The sequence below is a fragment of the Centropristis striata genome, chromosome 3, assembly GCF_030273125.1.
Source record: "Centropristis striata isolate RG_2023a ecotype Rhode Island chromosome 3, C.striata_1.0, whole genome shotgun sequence".
Taxonomy (NCBI): Eukaryota; Metazoa; Chordata; class Actinopteri; order Perciformes; family Serranidae; genus Centropristis; species Centropristis striata.
In genome coordinates, this window is record NC_081519.1 from 44,354,788 (window position 1) to 44,371,703 (window position 16,916).

General features: G+C 38.9%; 2 protein-coding genes across 2 annotated transcripts in view; one reads left to right on the top strand and one right to left on the bottom strand.

Moving 5' to 3' along the window:
- The window catches only part of ccdc71 (coiled-coil domain containing 71), a 181,283-nt gene that overhangs the window by 73,911 nt on the left and 90,456 nt on the right, over window positions 1-16,916 (top strand). The gene's annotated exons all lie outside the window — the stretch shown is intronic.
- The window catches only part of stab1 (stabilin 1), a 93,174-nt gene that overhangs the window by 45,332 nt on the left and 30,926 nt on the right, over window positions 1-16,916 (bottom strand). The window contains exons 24-40 of the mRNA XM_059328410.1: window positions 15,667-15,760; window positions 15,111-15,269; window positions 12,854-12,949; window positions 11,645-11,743; window positions 11,492-11,539; window positions 10,749-10,882; window positions 9,891-10,002; window positions 7,895-7,972; window positions 6,876-6,977; window positions 6,682-6,786; window positions 5,108-5,242; window positions 3,609-3,737; window positions 2,345-2,398; window positions 1,611-1,724; window positions 1,220-1,415; window positions 314-409; window positions 121-166 (exon numbers count right to left, since the gene is read on the bottom strand). Coding sequence (XP_059184393.1) covers window positions 121-166; window positions 314-409; window positions 1,220-1,415; window positions 1,611-1,724; window positions 2,345-2,398; window positions 3,609-3,737; window positions 5,108-5,242; window positions 6,682-6,786; window positions 6,876-6,977; window positions 7,895-7,972; window positions 9,891-10,002; window positions 10,749-10,882; window positions 11,492-11,539; window positions 11,645-11,743; window positions 12,854-12,949; window positions 15,111-15,269; window positions 15,667-15,760 — 1,797 coding nt within the window. The remainder of the gene's footprint in view (window positions 1-120; window positions 167-313; window positions 410-1,219; window positions 1,416-1,610; window positions 1,725-2,344; window positions 2,399-3,608; window positions 3,738-5,107; window positions 5,243-6,681; window positions 6,787-6,875; window positions 6,978-7,894; window positions 7,973-9,890; window positions 10,003-10,748; window positions 10,883-11,491; window positions 11,540-11,644; window positions 11,744-12,853; window positions 12,950-15,110; window positions 15,270-15,666; window positions 15,761-16,916) is intronic.

Consider the following 16,916-nt stretch of genomic DNA (forward strand, 5'->3'; position numbering starts at 1 on the left):
GTTTAATCATGTGATTATTCCATAACTTCATAACAGAATGAATAAAATAATAAAATAATATTAGAATATTAGAATAAAAGCATAATCAATGACCTCAATCAATATCATTACGTAACTTACTTGGCGTTCTCGTCACACACACCTCCACAGGCGTCGTTTTTTATCTCTGCACACACACACACACACACACACACACACAAAGATTTGAGGTGATAACAAATAAGATAACCTGTTAAGTGTGGTTACAATTGCACTGCTGTGTGTGTGTGTGTGTGTGTGTGTGTGTGTGTGTGTGTGTGTGTGTGTGTCTTACCTGCAGAGCATGAAGCTCCTTTCCAGCCTTTATAACACACACACCTGCCACTTCCTGCCAGGCCATCCTCACACTTCCCGTGGTCACATACACACTCTGCAACACACACACACACACACACACACACACACACACACACACACACACACACACACACACACGGGTTAACAGTTTATTTCTCTGTACTTTTATGTCTTCTGTTTAAACTGAGTCTGCTACAGACTCCAGAATGAAGTGGTTAAAATATAATTAATCTCCTTTGCAACAGAGTTTTATTATTTATAGAATTATAATTTATAGCGTTGATTATTAACCCTCGATGGTACGCATTATGATGCCAGATAGGAAAAAATGTTTGTAGTGTTACTTGTTAAAAAGCAACTGTTGCCCTGAGGCAACAACGGAACATTATGGAAAATTGCTGTGTTGCCTCGAGGGAAAAATGAACCATTATGGAATCAGCAGCATGAGATATCGGTAGTGTGTGTTTATGTATTTATATATATAATGTTCAAAAGCATAACATTCATCATAATTTAGTTTTGATCTTCACAATTTAACAAAGATATATGTGATGTTGGTTGCAGTAAAGTAAAGTTCAGGCTGTTACTATTAATACCCTGTAGGCCATAATCTACTAGTATTATAAATAATATTATATATATACAATTTCTTCATATGATGTTTATTTAGTCTATTTTAAGGCAAAAAAACACTCTTTTTTTCCTAACTGGCATCAAAATCCGTACCATCGAGGATTAAAACAGTCTGCTTTGATTCATTCAGTCAGTTTTCATTAAGTATCGCCCCCTGGTGGCAGAACCACATTATGTCACAATAAACATTCATATGTGTGTTCAGGAGACCTTCTGTGTGTGTGTGTGTGTGTGTGTGTGTGTGTCTCACTAGAGGAGCAGTTAACCCCGTATCTTCCAGGCTCACAGTCTTCACAGGCGGTACCGTGGAAACCCTCGAAGCAGCGGCACTCCCCGTTGCCCTGGTTACCGTCCTGACACTCTCCGTGGTTGGAGCACCAGCTGCCGATGTCTCCGGGGCATTTGAAGCACTCATGGCCGTAGTAACCGGGGCAACAGGAGTGATCCTGCAGGACGGAGCAGCACAATTATTGGAGTTATTATCAATATATATATATATATATATATATATATATGTAGTGTTCTTATACAGTGTAAGAAGGCAAGAGTCTAAAACAGGATACAGGACCAAACTACAGCAGTGAGTAGTTCTGCTGGTATGAGCTAACAGAACTAGAGTGTTGGTGGTAGTTTCAGCAGACCGTAGTTATCCGAAGACATTTGATGACGCAGCCTGGCACCGACTTCCTCCTCGTTCCGATCCGCTTCCTGTATTTACAGTTGGGTCGCATGTTGACCGGAAACTGCTTTTTGATCTCCAGTAGAAGAAGACAAGTTATCATAGTTAACGAAATAACCAAAACTAGACTTAAAAAAAACATATTCGTTAACTGAAATAAAAATAAAAACAAGAGGTTTTTTTTAAAACGACAACTAACTGAAACTGTATTTTGTGGTTACAACACTAACTAAAATTATAGTGAAAATGTCCTTCGTTTTGGTCTTTGTCAACTTTTTTCATCCGTAAACCTTTTTGGTTGATATGAAATCTATTTCATCTATCTGGTTTTATGACTTAATAAACTTATTGGGGCTGAGATGGATCAGACAAAGGAAATAAAGGAAACATTTATTGTCACCTTATTGAATCTGGACCCAACAAATACCCCATTACAAAACAACTACAACTAATAAAAACTAAACTACAACTAATAAAAACTAAACTACAACTAATAAAAACTAAACTACAACTAATAAAAACTGAACTAAAACTGATCAAACCAGTTTCATATTTCTCATACCACCAATGCAATCTGACTATAGCTGAAGTTGTTAAAAATAAGTACATTTCTTCAGATTCCAGTCTTATTGTGCTTTTGCTGCCTGGACAGAAAATGGCATTACATTTTAGTAAAAATATGACCAGTTTTCTTACTGGTTTGTAGCTGAATAGACATCGAGGTGGTCCATCACAGGCTGCACACCTTCCCTAGAGACAAGACAAGACAGACGGGTTAGAACGCTGAAGTCCACTGACAATCTAATCATTCTGACCACAAGAGAAAATCAAATACTTGAAAGTCTGACTGTATCCCAGTCAGAGCCTAGCAAATAAAATAAAAATGCTTTAATGGGAAAGAGTCTCAGAGGGAGGAGGAGGGGGGGCTTTGATGTTTGAGACGTTAACAATAAAATAAAGAAAAACTTGACAAACAACATGGTCACACTTGTCTTTGTCAATGTCATTTTCGTCATCCATCCATCCATCCACCCCTCCATCCATCCATCCATCCGTCCATCCATCCATCCATCCATCCATCCATCCATCCATCCATCCACCCATTCATCCATCCATCCGTCCATCCATCCATCCATCTACCCATCCATCGCTCCCTCCCTCCCTCCCTCCCTCCCTCCATCCATCCATCCATCCATCCATCCATCCATCCATCCATCCATCCCTCCCTCCCTCCATCCATCCCTCCATCCATCCATCCATCCATCCCTCCATCCATCCATCCACCCACCCAACCATCCATCCATCCATCCATCCATCCATCCATCCATCCATCCATCCCTACATCCATCCATCCATCCATCCCTCATCCATCCATCCATCTACCCATCCATCCCTCCATCCATCCATCCATCCATCTACCCATCCATCTACCCATCCATCCATCCATCCATCCATCCATCCATCCATCCCTCCATCCATCCATCGCTCCCTCCCTCCCTCCCTCCCTCCCTCCCTCCATCCATCCATCCCTCCATCCATCCATCCCTACATCCATCCATCTACCCATCCATCTACCCATCCATCCATCCATCCATCCATCCATCCCTACATCCATCCATCCATCCCTCCATCCATCCATCTACCCATCCATCCATCCATCCATCCATCCATCCATCCATCCATCCATCCATCCACCCATCCAACCATCCATCCATCCATCCATCCATCCATCATCCATCCATCCACCCACCCACCCACCCAACCATCCATCCATCCATCCATCCAACCATCCATCCATCCATCCATCCATCCAACCGTCCATCCATCCATCCATCCATCCATCCATCCATCCATCCATCCACCCACCCATCCATCCATCCATCCACCCATCCATCCATCCATCCCTACATCCATCCATCCATCCATCCATCTAACCATCCATCCATCCCTTCATCCTTACGTTGACCTGCAGGCTGATCTCTTGGCTGCATCTGTTTCTATGAACTTTGAGGACCTGATGGAGGAACATGATGACTCCGTTCTGCGTCTCGATGAAACTTCCGTCCAGAGGAACTTCGTTCACCGCCGTCTGGAGAACCAAAAACAATCAGTTAAAGATGAAACAACAGAAAACAATACTGGTGCGTTTGTATGTTTTAGCACATAAACTATGAATCTTGTATTTAAAAAAATACTGGTAATCTTTACAATCATCCCATCAATTTCAAAATTGATTTCCTTTTCTTTCTGACAGCCAGTCAAGTTGAGACGAGAAACCGGCTGCATTGATTCAGTCCATCACTGTCTCAAAGGATTTTCTGTCCACTTTCGGGTTTCATTACCTGATAATGCAGATGTGAGCAGGAAGTCACCACAGATGAGTCAGCAAAAAAACTGACCGCTGGCTATTTTATGGACAATCACTGTTGTTAGAAAATCAAACTCAGGCTCCGTTTCCATGGTGACGGTCTGAACAGAAGACCTACAGTGGCGTCTCGTCTTCACTTTTTATTCCTGGTTTATTCGAGTGTTTCCAGGAGGAAATCTGCTGATACGGTGATCTAAAGTGTGTGAATGTGATTGTATGCAGCCAGGCGGCATCACTTAAAGCCATAAGAGCATCTTTGGACATGCAGAAGTTTTCACGCCACACATTTTCATAAGCTACTCCTTCCACAAAGTTCTCCTCCATCACTAGATCTCCCAGGTCTCGTTCACAGCCGTCTGGCTCCTCCCACCAATCGCTGCATCCAGAATGTGATGGAGGTAATTCCAGATCCTTCTCTGTTCACTAATACTATCTGTACATATCCTGGACATTTGGTGGAAAGACTCCTGTAAGTTTATTAGAGCTGCCAGAGCAGCTTGAAGGTCCCACCATGGAAATAATCCCACGTTTCTTTATTTCCTGTACTGGAGCATGTATGTGACGTAAACACATACGTGACGTGAGCAGATCAGATCAGAGTTTTGTGTCTTGTCAGTGTAGACGACACGCTACGGAGGAGAGGATCTAAGTTTACACTCTGGAGGCACATTTTAATGTTTTTAAGCTCCAAAAACGCCGTCACCGTCTAAACGAAAGGCACTTCACATTAAATATTTTGTTGTTTTTACCCGCAAGCGTCCTGGTGTTAAAGGGGCCTCAGAGGACAAATGATAAAATATTGCAAAATTGCAAAAAGGTAAATAGCAATTTTATTTGCTTATTTTTCTGTTCTGCAGCTGAATCTCAGACCCTCTGTAACTTTGACCCAAGATGATTTTGTCTATGATGTTGACTGTGATGGATTATTTCTGCATCTTGATTTTCATATAAATGAACTAACTTCCTAGACGGAAATCATTCTAAAACCTGAGAGCACCTGTGTGCTGCTTAAACTAAAAGACAAGTCTTCGTTGTCTTGGTGTGAGACGGTTTCTGAGAGGATGTGGAGCTCCTGCTGGTCCTTTTGTTACCTGGTTGTGGTCGTCTAAGTGGAAGAGGACCTGGTAGTCGCTGCCCAGCAGAGTGCCTTTCAACGTGCCGTCAGACAGGTGGTCAGGGAAGAGCAGCTCTTTGAGAATCACATGGTACTTGAACACATCAGAGTCCTGTACAGAGACACACACAGACAGACAGACAGAGAAAGTGAGTTATAAAATAACGGTCGCTAACTATGGTCATTTATGTAACAAGTCATTTCCACTGACTTCACTGCTGATATCTCTAATTTGGATATCTTTGTTGTTTCGACTAGTAAGAACGACGTTAAAGATGTTTTTGACCCGTCAAAATGCAATTAATTATTACAAATGTTAAAACAGTTTGCCATTAGCCTCTTTAATAGTGCGGTCCCACAAGTGTCTCGCTATATAGGCGGAAAGATCTGTCCGCCTCAGGCCGTTCATAGTGATCCCACGAAGGCAAAGTGATATTCTCTCCTTTCATAGTGCAGACTGGTGTCGTGGAACGAGGTGGAGGAGACGATAGTCAGAGCAGCAGCAGTGCTAGCAGTAGCACAGTGCTAACAGGCTAACAGTTAGCTCTGTAGCAGTACAGTCTGTATGTGCTGCAGCAGCATGTGTTCTCCATTTGTTTACAACAAGCACTGGACAGTTACAGTGACATGCTGGTTTGTTTACAATAAGCAGAGGATGCTGTGCACAGTTAACATGCTGGTTTGTTTACAATAAGCAGAGGACGCTGTGTACAGTTAACATGCTGGTTTGTTTACAATAAGCAGAGGATGCTGTGTACAGTTAACATGCTGTTTGTTTACAATAAGCAGTGGATGCTGTGTAAAGTTAGTGACGGCAGCCGCAGTTGTTGTGCAGCTGAACAGTGATTGCCAACAATGGCAGCTAATGCAAAGATGGTATGTACTATCATGAAATAAAATCTAAAATATACATTTCTCCTCTATGGTTTCTGATATTTTTTAACCCATTTAGGCCTAAAAAGACTGTAAAAAATGCCTATAAAACCTCTGATTGGTGATTTTAAAATCAGCCCCTAAAACCTGAAGGTTTTCTGTAAATCCAACAGAAGTGTCAACTCTTCTACTAAATAATAGATTTTTCAGCCTCTGTAGCAGATAGAAATGAAATTCAAAAAGTATCTGAGAGCTTATAGCTGTTATATCTGAGCTCCCTCCGCTATAGTCGTCTTCACCATGATTTATAAGTTCTGGAAAAGTCCCATGATGCATTGAGACACTCCCACATGGATTCTCTTTTTGTGTCTTTTTGTATAAGTCATTTTGTGTCTTTCTTTAGTCATTTTGTGTCTTTTTTGAGTCATTTTGTGTCTTTTTTTGGTGATGATTTCAAAGTTCTGGAAAAGTCCCATGATGCATTGCGACACATGTATTCTGATGCATTTCATTGGCCAAGAGACCAAAAATAATACAAATACTACAAAACAACGTATCCTCTTTCCCGGTTTTAATGGTAGAAATGTGGTAATGCTTTCCCGCCTTATATGAGTTAAAGGAAAACCCAGGACAGGTTGTGTGTGACGGTAGTGGAGGTCTGGCTGCTGGTGGACCTACCAGGAGGGAGGTGTTGGTCCTGCTGAGGTGCTGCCTGATGGCTTCGTCTGTCGGCAGCAGCAGAGTGAAATCAAACACACTCAGATCCTCTGACAGGTTGTACATCTGGGAAACAAACACACACTCAGTCACACTGGAAACAAAGGCTGGGTTTATCTCAGACAGACAGATAAAGAGACAGAGAGGTTCCTCACCACAGCATACTGTCTGAACAGGGTGAAGTTGGAGGAGGAGTTCAGGAAGTCCATGAGGGTGGGGGGCTCAGGGGGGAGGTCTGAGAGGGCTGGAGCCAGGACCTGACCAACAAATACACAAAGACACAGAGTTTCATTGCTTTAAAAGTTCTAGTAGGAACCAGAAGAACTCAAAGTTTAGCCACAGACCTTCTAAAACTAACCATTTTAAATACCTCTCTGCTATCACTGCTATGCAGATGACACTCAGCTCTATCTGTCATTTCCTCCTGATGACCCCTCGGTCTCTGAGCCTCTCAGACATCATCAAGTTGTTGTTTTTTTAAAAAGATAACTAACTGGAACTGTATTTTATGGTTCCAAAACTAACTAAAACTAACTAAATTATAGTGAAAATGTCCTTCGTTTTGGTCTTTGTCAACTTTTTTCATCCGTAAACCTTTTTGGTTGATATGAAATCTATTTCATCTATCTGGTTTTATGACTTAATAAACTTATTGGGGCTGAGATGGATCAGACAAAGGAAATAAAGGAAACATTTATTGTGACCTTATTGAATCTGGACCCAACAAATACCCCATTACAAAACAACTACAACTAATAAAAACTAAACTAAAACTAATAAAAACTAAACTAAAACTAATAAAAACTTAACTACAACTAATAAAAACTAAACTAAAATTAATAAAAACTGAACTACAACTAATAAAAACTAAACTACAACTAATAAAAACTAAACTAAAATTAATAAAAACTGAACTACAACTAATAAAAACTAAACTAAAACTAAGCATTTTCCAAAAAATAAAAACTAATTAAAACTAGCAAACTCGCTCTAAAAACTCATAAATTATCATTTATTATCAATTAGTTATTAAATCTATTATAACCTTGGTGTGGAGGACAACAGTTTTCTGCTCTGTACTCTGTTTTATTCACAAGTCTCTCGTTTTCATTCCCAACTCGTCACATAATGTCACTTTTTAATGGTCTGGGTGGTGACATCACACAGATCTCACCTTGTCTATGATGTGGATGTAGCCGTTGATTGCAGGCAGGTTGTGGGAGACGATGGAGGCGTTCCCAATGAGGATCCCCTGGAACACACACACACACAGTTACTGCATGTGTGTGTGTGTGTGTGTGTGTGTGAAGCTCATCACACAATGGATTGTAAAACTCATGCTGTGAAGGGAAAACTAGGCCTGGTGGCAGTTTGAGCTGTTACAAACTGTTTGTTACAGCTAACTTAAAATATATTGTTAGAGCCATTTTGTATATTGTGGAAAAGCTGATAAATAATTCAGATTAGTAGTTCATAGTTCATAGTTCTTTATTGAGGTTGTAGGAATGCCTATTGGTTCGTAGGAATTGCACTCTTCTTATTGGCTGAGATGTGTGTAATGTCATAATTGCTTACTTTGTTTTAATTAGGATTATGGAGACGAGGAGAGCACACTAGTTTTTGACCGTGCTCATAATTATTATTATTTTGGATCGCTGCAGTTTATTGTTTGTAATGCTCAAACGGAAGGTTTTCAATAAACCATAAGAAAGAAACTGTGGGATTTTTTCGGCTTAAGACACGCGTCAACTACATCCTCACGCTCCATAATTGAAGTGTGTGTTTTAAGTAAAACTAGACGAAGCCACACTAACATATATTATGTGTAAATCAGTGTGTGAGCAAATCAAAGGGTCAGTATAGTTAGTTGCATATAAGACTGGCTGTCTGTATAAAGTAAGATTAACATACAACTTTGATTGATGTAACACAAATGTTGCATAAATATACTTAAAAACACACATATAAACCAAAACATTAATTACAGGTCAAATCCTTTGTTCTTATAGTCCTTACTGGTTGCCTTTCTAAGCCCAGTTACATCACTCACAGTCCAGTTGGAAAAGGGGGGGAAATCTTTTTGATGGAGGCAGGGAGGGAAGAAGTTTAAGTTCCTGCTTGTCCTTGTTGTTGGGGTGAAGCTTTCTCTGGCAGTTGCAATGAACTTTGCGTTCATGAATGCAACCTTGGTGCTATCTCTGAACTAGGCCTGAACAGATGTCAGGTCTAATAGTGATATAAAATCTTCTTCAAGACAATCTGATGTCAATAGTTCTAATAATGGCCCAATTTAGAAGAAAACAGAAGATAAAGAATCATATGATTTGGGGCGGGGCTACCTTTGATTGACAGGTCACTGACAAGGCGAGCCGTCATCAGGAGAGAAGCAGAACAATGCGTATCCACGGCAACGTGTCAATAAAGTTGTATATAACGTTATATAGATAGAAAAAAGGAGCTTTACTGGTTTGTAAATTTTTGTCTTTTTTTGGTATTTTAAACATGTTTTTGGTAACTTTGTGCCTTTTTTGATAATTTAGTGTCTTTTGTAATTTCACATGTTTTTTACATCTTTTTTTGATCATTTTGTGTCTATTTCTTGGTCATTTAATGTCCTTTTTGGTCATTTTACATTTTTTATTGGTCTCTTATGACTTTTTTTTGCTAATTCTGTGTCTGTTTTATTTCTTTAATACTCCTCCTTTTTTTAAAATGTCTTCCTGGGTGTTCTGCTGGGAAACATTTAAGGTTTATTGTTGGTCAAATATGTCATTTTTTGTCATTTAACATGTCTTTTTTAATCTTTTTGCATCTTTCTTTTTGGTAATTTTACGTTGGTTTTTTTTATGTCTCCTGGGTGAAAGTCCTGGGTTTGTTTATCCTGAAAGAGTTTCCATGGCAACATGTCATATATACAAGTTATATATAATGTTATATAGATATAAAAAAGGAGGTTTAGCGGTTTGGTCTCATAACTTTGAGCCTTTCACTGTATTTTCACTTAATTACACCTTCTAAAAATCACTAATTAACATATTGGATCTTGTTATTTTTTAATAGTGAGAGAAACAGACAGACAGACAGACAGAATCTGTCTCCAGTAATTAACTCAGATATTCAGGGTATTTAGAGGTGAAGAACTGATGTCCTGACCGGTTCTTGGTTCTTACCTGGCTGCTGTTGCTGACCTGCCAGGAGGTTCGGGGGTACAGGGTGGGCACCTTGCTGCCCACCAGACTGTCCAGGTCTTCTACAGAGTAGACCCCCGGCAGGATGTGGGCCCTGCAACCAGAACAAGCAACAGTTATGGAGCAAACGTTATTATATCTACCTATATATATATATATATATATATATATATTGTCCCTTTTTGGTCATTTTGTGTCTTTTTTTGTAATTTTTGTGTCTCTTTTGGTCATTTTATGTCTTTTTTTGGTCATTTTTGTGTCTTTTTGGTCATTTTATGTATTTACTTAGTTATGTTGTGTCTGTTTTGGTCATTTTATGTCATTTTAGTCATTTTTGTGTCTTTTTTGTAATTTTTGTGTCTTTTTTGGTCATTTTTGCATCTATTTTGGGTCATTTTGTGTCTTTTTTTACACAGGTACATATCAAAAAATTAGAATATCATGAAAAAGTTCAATATTTTTTGTCAATCATTTCAGAAAGTGAAACTCATACATTATATAGATTCATTACACATAGAGTGAAATATTTCAAGCCTGTTTTTCTTCTAATTTTGATGATTCTGGCTTAGAGAGAATGAAAACACTAAACTCAGTCTCAGAAAATGAGAATATTGTGATTGTCATTTTTGGTCATTTTGTGTCTTCTCTTTGCTATGTTGCGTCTCTTTTGGTCATTTTATCTTTTTTGGGGGGTCATTTTTGTGTCTTTTTGGTAATTTTTGTGTGTTTTTGGTCATTTTTGCATCTATATTTGGTCTTTCTTGTAATTTTGATGATTGTGGCTTAGACATAATGAAAACACAAAACTCAGGTGTGTGGTTAGTGTGTGAGATAACTGACCGTAGGAAGTAAAAGAGGTGGTGTCTTGCAGACCAGAACTGGTCCTGAGATGAACTCAGGTTCTTCATAGCTTCTCTGGAGGGAACCAACACTGTGAGGTTCCCACTCAGCTCATCAGAGAAGTGACTGTACTTCTAAAAACACACACACACAAGCTGGAGAACTGGGTTCTATGGGTTCTACCCACCAGTCTCCACTTCACACATATGCACTTTATGATAACATACAGTTTTGGGCAGAGTTTCCTTTTCATGCAGTACAAATGTGTAAGTTTCAGCTGCTGTATTTGAATATTTCTGCATACTGGGTCCCTAAACAGTCTTAAAATTAGCATAAATGGATATTACTGTAAAGCTGAGACTCTTGTGGATTCAATAAAAATATGGAATGGGACGTGTGAAGAATTAATACAATGTTCAAACATTAAACACTTCAAAATCAAATATAAAGAGCAAGTCTTCACACGATATCGGGATGAAAACGGCTGTGTGAAATGACAGTAGGTGGTTATTGTTGACGTTTTATTTTTTAAATGTATTATTACTATTTTTCTTTTTTTGGCTGTTTCATGAGGAAGCTTTAGATTAGACTGGATTACTGTATTAATCCTCACATGCTAAACTAGTTTGGTTAGTTTAAAACTAGGTAGTTACACCAGAGAGTTAAAATAGGATGGGCCGTACAAGTTAGCTTTAAAAACTTTCAAAATGATTAACTAGAAAGGAATGAGGTCCTCGACAAACCTGAAACATTCGGTAGAAAAGATACAGCTTGGTGTTCATGTCCAGCTCCTACACACACACACACACACACACACACACACACACATTTATTATGGTAGGTAGACAGTTTGTAGATAAATCAAATTGACTAGGACTTCTCCATGTTATACTTACGTCCAGTAATGTGCCGTAGCAGATGTTTCCGTCTCCAGCGTAGCCGTCTGGACAGGTACAGGTGTGAGCTCCACCCTCCTTAGACACCTCACACTTCGCCTGCAGACAGGTCAGTCACAAGACAAACACACATGCTGCACATCAAAGTCTTCAGCTAAAGAAGAATCAAAACTTTAAAGTCTGGAAATTACATTTAAAAACTAGAATATTTCTAAAGAAATTTTGTGTGAGTGTGCTTTGGTTGCTAAGCAACCAGGGCCAGGTGGCGTCCACCAATCAGAGCAGAGCAATCAACTGAAATCAACTGCAGCTGTGGAATTTGACACCAATGAGATAGACAGGAAAACAGCTAAAAAGTTCCCCTCGAACAGAAAACAATTTTGGCCAATCCATAATTCCTATGATTGATCTGACTTCACTTTGAGCATCCTCAGTTCTTCACTTCGAGCATCCTCAGTTCTTCACTTTGAGCATCCTCAGTTCTTCACTTTGAGCATCCTCAGTTCTTCACTTTGAGCATCCTCAGTTCTTCACTTTGAGCATCCTCAGTTCTTCACTTTGAGCATCCTCAGTTCTTCACTTTGATCATCCTCAGTTCTTCACTTTGAGCATCCTCAGTTCTTCACTTTGAGCATCCTCAGTTCTTCACTTTGAGCATCCTCAGTTCTTCACTTTGAGCATCCTCAGTTCTTCCTGAACGTCTACATATGTGTTTTGTGAAGAAAAATGAAGAAATTGTTTTTTTAGAGCTATCAGAAGAAACTGGTAGCTCTGCTTTCCTCCAGAAATGTTCCCTCCTTTTTCCCATGGAGGTCTATGAGGCTGTGGGTGGTGATCATCTGTGGTCCTACGCCCAAACTAGAACTCTGACAGCTTTACCACACCAATGAGAGGGAGAAGACACATTTTACTACGTTTATATCTATAAATTATTTCTGTAGAGTGGTATCTGCGGTCTCAGGCGCAGTTTTCAAATTTATTTTTTGACACGTTTTTCTGTCCCTCTGCACTCTAGAGATGATGTCATCACTCTAGCCTCTCCATAGGGTTACATTGGGGCGATTTTTTGTCGTGTTTTTGCCGAATAACTTGAAAACCGTTTGCCGAAACCCTTAGAAAAGGAGGAGGAGGAGGAGGTGGAGGACGAAAAGGAGGAGGAGAGGGAGAAGGAGGAAGAGCGTGTCTGTGTGTGTGTGTGTGTGTGTTTACCAGTTCGTGGCAGCCTCCGTGCTTCACCTGGCAGGGGTTGATGAGGTCACACACGATGCCGTTCCCCATGTAACCTTTTTTACAAACACACTCACTCTGCACACACACACACACACACACACACACACACACACACACACACACACACACACACACACACACACAACACACACACACACACACACACACACAGACACACACACACACAGACACACACACAGAGAAACAAAAAAAAAAGTTTTGTCATGATTATTTTAATCATTAATGAGAGAATTTAACATGCTTACTCACTGACTTTGGAAATAATATTTCTTTTAAAAAAACGTATCATTTTACGTCAGTTTTTCACCGTAAAATCTAGACATTTTTTACAGTGTAGTATATTTTTGCTGGACGTTGTGGCTGGGGAGAGGGACGTTTGGAATGTCCTGCTTATCCTGCAGCCCCCGCGACCCGGCCCCGGATAAGTGGAGGAAAATGGATGGATGGATGGATATTAATTCTCCTTATTTAAGTTTCTTTGTTGCCCTGCACAAAAACCCCTCTGTGTTTGGACTGTGGTCTGTTCACAAATGGCAAAGAAAAGCCTTGAACCTTCTTTAGAGGAAAATGAACAGCAGGGCACCTTGGAATGGGCAACAGGGGTAAAAAAAACAACAAAAAACAAACCTTAAGCTTGCAACTATAAAACGCCTCTGGGTTAACCCTTAATAGGACACTCATTGAAATACTTGCAAATTCCAAATTTCCACCCTAGAGAATATTGGAGGATATTACATACAGCCAGAATGTGTAAAAAACATACGGACCTGGGGGAGGGGGGTAATATTTTGAGAAAAAAGTTTACAAGATTTAAGGTGGCAATTCTACGAGAAAAAAATGCACAGATTTATGAGATTTAAAGTGCTGAATCTGCAAGAAAAAAGTTGTTTTTTCCGCACTTTTTAAATCTGCAACTTTTTTTCTTGTAGATTTGCCACTTTAATCTAGTAAATTTGCAACTTTTTTCTCCAAATATTACAACCCCCCCCAGGTTTTTATCTTTATTCTTATTCATTATTTTACTTAATATGCCCTAATATGCCATCATAGTCAAGTTCTCCTGGTACAAGTCACTGAAGAATAACTCTGTTTCTAAGACTGTTTCTTGCAGATTTTTAATATTAATTTAATGTTAATATTATCATATTATTTTCATACTGATTGGTAGCCTGATCTTTGCTGATTATCTGGAATAAATCCAAGTTGTAAGGGCCAATAAGGGCCAGTTCATCAATAATAATTTAAGTTAAAAAACAGTTAAAAATGAATGATAATAATTTCATTGTTTTTCATGCAATGCTAAGAGTATGTTAGTTTAAAATATACAATTAGAAATGCTTAAAGGGTTAAAAATGTTTCTATGTCTTTAAATTTTACATTGTGATGTCACTATATAGTGGTAACTATGGTAACTGACTGTGTATCTTAAGTTTCGTTTTTAGTCAGAACATGGTGGAAGCAACACAGTCTGTTGACCGTGCGTCAGACTTTAATTTACTTTGTTGTTTTTAAGTAAACATTTTAAAAGACAAAGAAGTTGTCATGTCTCGTCGCTCGCGTGGAAAAAAGAGTGTTTTTATCGACTGACTATAGAAGCGGCGCAGTTAAGAAGGAAGACCAGACGGAGCGCCGCTACACAAGTGGTGCTACGACCAAACAGAGAGACATGGGGACCAGTTAGAGATCCACTGAAGTTAATAATATAGTTGTTCTCCTGATAAAGGGTTAACATGTTATGATGCTATGATCCTCACTGTCTCATTTTAAATCTCTTCTTAAAACCCACCTCTTCTCGTTGGCTTTTAACACCACGTAGAGTGTTGATTTTATGTTGATTTTATGATTTTATGATTTTTTGTTTTTTATTGTATTCATGCATATTTTATTTTGTGCGGGCAGTACATTTTACATTTTATTTTATTTATTTTTATCCCATTTTTAATTTATTTTATCTTATTGCATCTTACTGATCTATTGTTTACTACATCTCTTTGTATTGTGTTATGTATTTATTGTTTGTACAGCACTTTGGAAACCTTGTGTTTGCTAAATAAATAAAGCTATATAAATAAAGTGGATTGGATTGGATCCGTGTATGTTCTGATTTATGAGATTCATATGTCTTGATTGTCTGTGTAAGACACTGGAAAAATTTGAAATATTAAAAATAAAGTTTAAAAAAAAAAACATGTTCTGATCCGTGTCCGTGACTGACCTGTCCAGGTCCGATGTGGTTACAGTCTGCGTTGGTGCTGCAGCCTCCTCGACTCTCCAGCTGACAGTTATTGATCTCCACACACACTCTGCCCTCACCTGTCCAGCCCTCCATACACACACATGACGCGTTACCTGGACCCACGTACACACACTCCGCCTGCAGACACACACACACACACACACACACAGGGACCAGATGAACAACACAACGTTTTATTTACATTCATTTGACAATTTATCCTTTAACCCTCCTGGGCTCCTTTTGACCCAAAATCATTTTTATCATCATATCATTAACAAAGGTTAACTTTCATAGAATTGCTTTTTAGCATATTTTGAATCATTTATAGATAAAATACATTTCAACACTCTTTATACATTTTTAATTGTTTTATACATTTTCTTCGTTAACTATAATAACTTTGATCTGTGCCCCTGCAAATCAATATTTGTTTTATTTTGAAATATTGGGACACACACACACAGACACAGACACACACACACACACACACACAGACACAGACACACACACACACACAGACAGTGGGTCTTACGTTGTTGTCGCAGCCCCCCCTGGTGCTCTTCAGACAGGGGTTGATGGGAGAACAGGAGTGACCGTCACCATCGTATCCATCCCGACACAAACACCTGGAACACACACACACACACACACACACACATACACAGGTAACTTTATGCGATTTTCGCTACACACACACACGCAAATGCACGTGTAATCGCGCACACTCCTCCAGATACACTTTTTAATACAATTTTCTAGTTATTATTGATGTCTTACGTGGTGGTGAGTCCTGTCTGGGTGCAGTAGGCGTGGATGTGGATTATTATTATTATTATTATTATTATTATTAGTTATATCTTACGTGGTGGTGAGTCCGGTCTGGGTGCAGTAGGCGTGGATGTGGATTATTATTATTATTATTATTATTATTAGTTATATCTTACGTGGTGGTGAGTCCGGTCTGGGTGCAGTAGGCGTGGATGTGGATTATTATTATTATTATTATTATTATTATTATTATTATTATTATTATCATTATTGATATCTTACGTGGTGGTGAGTCCGGTCTGGGTGCAGTAGGCGTGGATGTGGATTATTATTATTATTATTATTATTATTATTGATATCTTACTTGGTGGTGAGTCCTGTCTGGGTGCAGTAGGCGTGGATGTGGATTATTATTATTATTATTAGTTATATCTTACGTGGTGGTGAGTCCGGTCTGGGTACAGTAGGCGTGGATGTGGATTATTATTATTATTATTATTAGTTATATCTTACGTGGTGGTGAGTCCGGTCTGGGTGCAGTAGGCGTGGATGTGGATTATTATTATTATTATTATTATTATTATTAGTTATATCTTACGTGGTGGTGAGTCCGGTCTGGGTGCAGTAGGCGTGGATGTGGATTATTATTATTATTATTATTATTATTATTATTAGTTGTATCTTACGTGGTGGTGAGTCCGGTCTGGGTGCAGTAGGCGTGGATGTGGATTATTATTATTATTATTATTATTATTATTATTATTATTGATGTCTTACGTGGTGGTGAGTCCGGTCTGGGTGCAGTAGGCGTGGATGTGGATTATTATTATTATTATTAGTTATATCTTACGTGGTGGTGAGTCCGGTCTGGGTGCAGTAGGCGTGGATGTGGATTATTATTATTATTATTATTATTATTATTAGTTATATCTTACGTGGTGGTGAGTCCGGTCTGGGTGCAGTAGGCGTGGATGTGGATTATTATTATTATTATTATTATTATTATTATTAGTT